Source organism: Perca flavescens, chromosome 16, assembly GCF_004354835.1.
Source record: "Perca flavescens isolate YP-PL-M2 chromosome 16, PFLA_1.0, whole genome shotgun sequence".
In the NCBI taxonomy this organism is placed as follows: Eukaryota; Metazoa; Chordata; class Actinopteri; order Perciformes; family Percidae; genus Perca; species Perca flavescens.
The window spans coordinates 1,182,719-1,189,299 of NC_041346.1; the positions used below are offsets into that span (position 1 = coordinate 1,182,719).

At 43.4% G+C, this 6,581-nt stretch overlaps 1 protein-coding gene across 1 annotated transcript in view; it reads left to right on the plus strand.

Annotated features, from left to right (window-relative positions):
- ror2 (receptor tyrosine kinase-like orphan receptor 2) overlaps positions 1 to 5,515 on the plus strand; it is a 67,485-nt gene extending 61,970 nt beyond the window's left edge. Inside the window, exons 8-9 of the mRNA XM_028602614.1 lie at positions 2,568 to 2,773; positions 3,531 to 5,515. Of these exons, the coding sequence (XP_028458415.1) occupies positions 2,568 to 2,773; positions 3,531 to 4,988 (1,664 nt within the window). The 3' untranslated portion in view covers positions 4,989 to 5,515. The remainder of the gene's footprint in view (positions 1 to 2,567; positions 2,774 to 3,530) is intronic.
- The last annotated feature ends 1,066 nt before the right edge of the window (positions 5,516 to 6,581 follow it).

Sequence of the window (6,581 nt, forward strand, 5' to 3'; positions counted from 1 at the left end):
GAATTAAAGTAGAAATAAAACATAAAAATATAAGGAATTATGCTTAAATGTAATTTCACCATTACAACGGCACACTCAACGCTCCCTTCTGTCTTGCGCTGCGCGTCGTGTTTTTCTAGCTGTTTTTAGGCGTGCATAAAAGTTAAAATATTCTCGACTTTCCTGTGGAAGTTGCGAAGTCACACCGCTTGTCAATGTCACACTGGCCCAGGGAGCCAATCAAATCAAGCAAGAGGTGGGCTTTACTACTTTACCACTTTCTTCCTCAAGAAGAAGTAGAACCACTTCATTTTTTAATGGTGGCAAGATGGCGATTGGAGACAAAAGACTAATATTAGCGGTGTTTGGTTACAAGGAACTTTCCAAGTTTGTCTCGGTGTGATCGGCCCCTAACACAGTTTAGTGTTACTGGTTGGTACATTGCTTGTGTGAACAACAGATGGTGCTGCCTCTCCTGGAACAGTGTAGACAATGTATTCTATCATTCTTAATGAATGTGTGAAAGACAATTCAAACATCATCTTTGTCACGATTAGTCTACCAGATTCTTTCCACTGATCTGAGGGACTGTTGGTAGCTGTATGCGGTCTGCAGTGCCGGACAGCACAGTGAGTGATCTGTCAGCACTTGATTTGTAACGGAATGTTGCAGTGTAATGAAGAAAGCCATCCACAAGCTTTACACTCTGCTCTACATGTTTTGCCAAGATCTTTAGCTGTCCATTAGTCCTGGGGGATGATGATGTGCTGTAGAAGCTATTGGCTCTACAGTCTTCACATGTCCCTGTTGTTGATGTGTGTGTGTATATACAGTTCCTCTGTCAGGTGGACCACAGGGCCCAATCAAAGTGCAGACAGGGTTATTACCAGCCACTGTTGAAAAATGTCCTGGGACATTTTGAAGGTCAACAGGAACTCAGCTTCTGGAAATCGTAAAACGTTCCCCTCTCTTGGCCTGTCTTATCCCAGTCCCTCCTTTGCTCTGCCAAAGTACTTATTTAGATCCACTGGTTGGAAGCAGGTGGCTTTGAGTTAATGAAGTCACACAGTGGTCCACCTAACATATAAACTGTGGTTTTATTTCTTCCTGCAAACTGTGGGAGTTCCAACTTGAAAAAAAAGCACAGTTCTTTATTCAAGGCAGTTACTGGCATGTTGCTGGCATACTATTTCTGTCTATCCGTGCACCATTTCTAATTACTGCAACTTTCTACGGTGTAGTTATTTAAAGTGGCGGGCAAAAAAAAGAAGCTCAAAGAAGCGTGAGAGGAGGCCCACATGTGCAGTTGCTGCGGGTGGTGTAATAATCAGTCTAGTTCAGTTAGAAAGCTGCTAGAGTTTATATTTTTGGGATAGAAAATATTCAGGGCTCAGGTTCTGGAGGACCAGGCGTGGCACCGCTATTGTGTACACTATATTGCCACTGGTTGCCATGGGATTTCTTCTCATCTTAACAGTCAGCCAGATGCTTTAAAGGTCCCAGGGCATGTTCATTTTCAGGTTGATACTTGTGTTTTGGGTTTCAGCTAGAACATGTTTACATGATTTAATGTTCAAAAAACATATTTCTCATACTGTCTGTCTGAATATACCTGAATATACCATTCTATTTCCCCTCTGTCTAAAACACTCTGTTTTAGCGCCTGTCGCGCCACTTTCTACCTATGTATAGTACAGTTGTGACATCACACCCGTACAGGAAGTCTTGACGCCTCGTTTAAAGGCACAGTTTCTGAATACAGGCTGTGTGCATTTCTCTATGGACTGAGCATTTTCATATTTTCATAGTATTTATATATATAGCACCTCCACCTGCTTTATAATCAAACAAGACATGGAAATCTAATTTTTTCAATATGGGACCTTTAAGCTCAGTGTCAGCTATATGGTACATCTGTAATGAGTTCAGTTTGTCCCTTTATTTTACTTTTTGTTCTGAGATCTTAAATTCTCACTGGGCCCTCAGTACATTTTCTGTTCATTCTTTGATTTTGAGGGGACAGAACCCATTGGTTCCACTAAGACCAAACCAGGTGATGAGAATTCTGTGCCTGCTCCGTGAGGGTGGATGTAGTTTTTAACGTGGATTATTCATAGTGATGTCACTATCAGTTGACTGATTATAGTAGATTACTAAAACCTCAGTTAAAGGCACAGCAGGTGTCTATTAGACACATCATAGCCTTCAGGAGGATTGCTGTATGTATGTTCGGTTCAGTCACTTTATTAACCCAAAAGGCAAACTTGATCTGCAGTCAGGAGTGCAAGATAAAAAAACATACAAACGTACAAAGAAACAAAAACACAACAGTACAAAGACATGAAGTACAAAAATGTTTCTTGTATGTACAATATATACAACACAATTGTACAATTGTATGATTGCAATGTCTAAAAGTTCTACATAACATGTGGAAATGAAGCCGAGTTGTTGAACATGGAACAAAGGAGTTTTTACTCCTACTGCTCTTGAACCGGGGTAGTCTAAATACCACACATCATGTATTCAAAGATAAAAATCAAAGAGGATTTAACTCGCTACTATCTCTATTATCTTACCCTCTCCAGAGCCTCCAGACAACCCCAGGAAGGAGATTCTGTTCATTCTAATCCCTGCGATCGCCATCCCATTGGTCATCGCTTGCCTCTTCTTTCTGGTTTGCATGTGTCGCAATAAGCAAAAGGAATCGTCGGACACACCACTCCGCTGCCAGCTCAGCAGCTCACCTAGCCCGGATATGGAGCTGTCTCTCCTCAGTCAGCAGAAACAGCAGGTAACACACACACACACACACACACACACACACATAGACACACACATGACAGAGTCTCATTGGTTACTACATCACATTCTTTCTGATGTATGGCCGTGTTCACACCGACATGAGCACTACATTAGACAACAGCCCCCTTATTAATTTTAATACAAAATAAATGATTAAGCCCAAATTCATTGAGGATTTTGCACCGTGATAAAGGGTAAGGGTAATAATAAGGTCGACACCAGTTTATTCTGCATTGTAAGTGGTGCATAGTGTTACCAAACTAATGTTTACATTATTATAAAGCACATGGTGAACACTTGCACTTTAGTGGTCACTCGGGGTGTATTACTTTGTAACACCAACGGGGTGACTCTACTGAGAGCAGAGTTTAAAATGATTGTTAGTGTGAGAACCAGAGTTGTAAAAATCCTTTCTAATAGTATTATAAACCACTGTGCAGTGTTTTGGTGTCTGATAAACCTTAAAACCTTAAAAAATGGATCTATTACTCAAACTCCAATCTGAGGATCTTATTTATCATCTCATCGGTACCTGAAGCAGCACACCCCCACCAACGCAGTGCTATAGTTCTTTTTTAATGCAGTGTTGGTTTAGGGTCTGAACACCCAGTAATGTAAGAGAAAGTGACCTCCATACAGCTGCATTATAAACTGTTGCATTCCAGTGCTGAAGTAATACATTAGGTTTTATTGTTAGCCATACACTTTGATGACACGTCATTGTATTTATTGCTTTGTGACTACAGGCCAAGCTGCGGGAGATTAACATGTCAGCAGTACGCTTTATGGAGGAGCTTGGCGAGGATCGCTTTGGTAAGGTTTACAAGGGCCACATGTACGGCACGGCACCTGGCGAGCAGACCCAAGTGGTGGCCATCAGAACATTAAAGGACAAAGTGGATGCCACTCTCTGTGAGGAATTCCGCCACGAAGCCATGCTCCGCTTTCACATCCAACACCAAAATATTGTCTGTCTGCTGGGTGCGGTCACTAAAGAGCAGCCAATGAGCATGATATTCACCTACTCCGGCCTTGGCGACCTGCATGAGTACCTGGTGATGCGCTCCCCTAACTCAGACGTTGGCAGCTCAGATGATGGCAAGACAGTCAAATCCACACTGGAGCAGGCTGATTTCCTTCATCTTATCACCCAGATTGCTGCCGGAATGGAGTACCTTTCCAGCCAACAAGTAGTCCATAAAGACCTTGCTGCCCGAAACATTCTGGTCTTTGACAAACTCAGCATCAAGATCCTGGACCTGGGCCTGTTCCGAGACGTCTACTCTGCTGATTACTACAACCTCATGGGCACAAGCCCTTTCCCCATTCGTTGGATGTCCCCAGAAGCTATTATGTACGGCAAGTTCTCCACCGACTCGGACATCTGGTCTTACGGGGTCTTGCTGTGGGAGACTTTCAGCTACGGTCTGCAGCCGTACTGTGGCTACTCCAACCAGGACGTGATCGAGATGGTACGCAGCCACCAGCTCCTGCCTTGTCCAGATGACTGCCCATCCTGGATCTACACCCTCATGCTGGAGTGTTGGAGCGAGTTCCAAGCAAGAAGGCCTCGCTTCAAGGACATCCACACACGCCTGCGCTCCTGGGAAAGCCTGTCCAACTATAACAGCTCTGCTCAGACATCTGGCACCAGCAACACCACCCAGACCAGCTCTCTCAGCACCAGCCCGGTTAGCAACATCAGCATGAGCACAGCCAATGCGTCGCGCTACACCAGCCCTAAAAAGAGCTTGCCATTCCATCAGCCCCAGTTCCTGCCCATGAAGGGTCAAATGCACCGGCAGATGGTGCCGCAGCAGCTCTACATCCCCGTCAATGGATACCACCCCATGCCGGCTTACCAGTACCTACAGAACTTTTACCCCATGCAGATCCCCATGCCCATGCCCCACCAGCAGATGCACCACCCGCCACAGATAGTTAGCAAAGCCGGTTCTCACCACAGTGGCAGTGGATCCACGTCTACAGGCTATGTCACCACTGCCCCCTCCAACACTTCTGTCACAGAGCGAGCAGCTTTACTAAACGAGGACTCCAAGACCAATGATGAGGACTTGGCTGACCGGGCGTCCCAGCAAGAGCTGGACCACAACAAGGACTTGATAGTGCCTGAAACAGAGTTGCTAGGTGACACTGACCCCCCACAGACTGATGAACTGGGGATGCACTTGTCAGACACATAAGTGCGAGCGGTTTGCAGTAGAGCCGAAATATTCTGTGAGCTGTGCTTGCCAAAAATTCAATAAGCAGCATAAAGTGACGTGAACAGTTTTGTGGAACAGTGACCGAATGTTTTTTACGAGTTTCTTAGATAGTACTGACGCATTTTGAATGTCACGTATGTCTCATGTTTGCACCTCTCAAACTCCTGTGTCAAGCAAGTCATTAAGCAAAAGGAATCTGCAATCCTCTATAGACCTGGTTTTTATAATGTTGCCATTCAGAGGAATTTATGCTGTTGCTGTTGCTGTGCAACACAAAACCTTTTCTTACCCTCAACCAGAACTGCCTGAAGGAATTGCTAGCTCAGCACAAAGTCAGATGATCCCTCACCCTCTTCCCACCCACCTAATATGCCAGTTGTGTTTATTGGACACAACCAAGCCAGAGGTATTGCTACCAGAACTCAGAACGTTTTGGGGGCATTTTTGGCCTTTATTTGATAGGCCAGCTGAAGGAAAGGGGGGAGAAAGGGGGGATGGCATGCAGCAAAGGGCCACGACTCGGACTCAAACCCTGGCCGCTGCAGTAAGGACTGAGCCTCTGTATATGGAGCGCACGCTCTACCAGGGTGCTACCAGGGTGCTCCCTGTGAGGTTTTTGTAGCGGTGGTGTTTTGCTCGTACGTAACTTGTGCACCCCAAATGACAATATTTTGTTTTTGCCGTTGTTATTCTATGGTTTGTGAAAGCCATAATCATAGATTAATAGAATGTATGATGAATGGAAATCCTATAGGTCTATGGGTAACTTTGTTAATAATTATACTCACTGAGATGTATTTTGGAACTTACCTCCATCAAACACACATCTTCATTTCTCCCTTGGTTGATACTTTAATCATTGTCAACTTTGATGACCAAATTGCACACATTTGTATGTACTTTGGGTTCAACATTTTATTTGTTTATAGTTTTTCTTTATTTGTGAAGATTCCTATAACCTGGTGTTAATACAGTGTTCTTTCCACCGTATGTTTGCTTAGTTTAAGTGTTTAAGTGTTTTGCCTACAATATAATGTGTACATCCATCTATGGAGTATCCAATAAAGTCATATGAATAAAATTGTGTTTTTCCCCTCGGTAAGAGAAGGAAGTCATGTCCTATCACTTGATAATATTTTGTCATCATCTGTCATTACAGTCTAATATATGGTACACTGCGCTGTCAAGTTACATTAGGCCAAAACATATGCTTTGTAGTGAAGAAAAAACATGTATCGCTGATACTAATAAAATAATCTAAAAGATCACATACTGTACCTTTTCTGTATGGCTTCATATTCTCATTTACAAATGCTTTATATATCGTTAGGATTATGTTTCCCTTTAATTAAACAACAGGTAAGCATATGAATGTTGGTCCCTGTAAAAAGGGACTAAAAACGAGACTCATCATCCTGTTGAAAGTATCCATTTGACAACAAGAACACTGGCTTTGACAAAATAAACTTAACTCAAGGTTCACTTACTTTTTAACAGACCTTCAACCACACATTATAGTCGTCATCTGCGAATGTGGCTTCGTCCTTTAAAGGGTTGGCTAAGTTGTTCCAT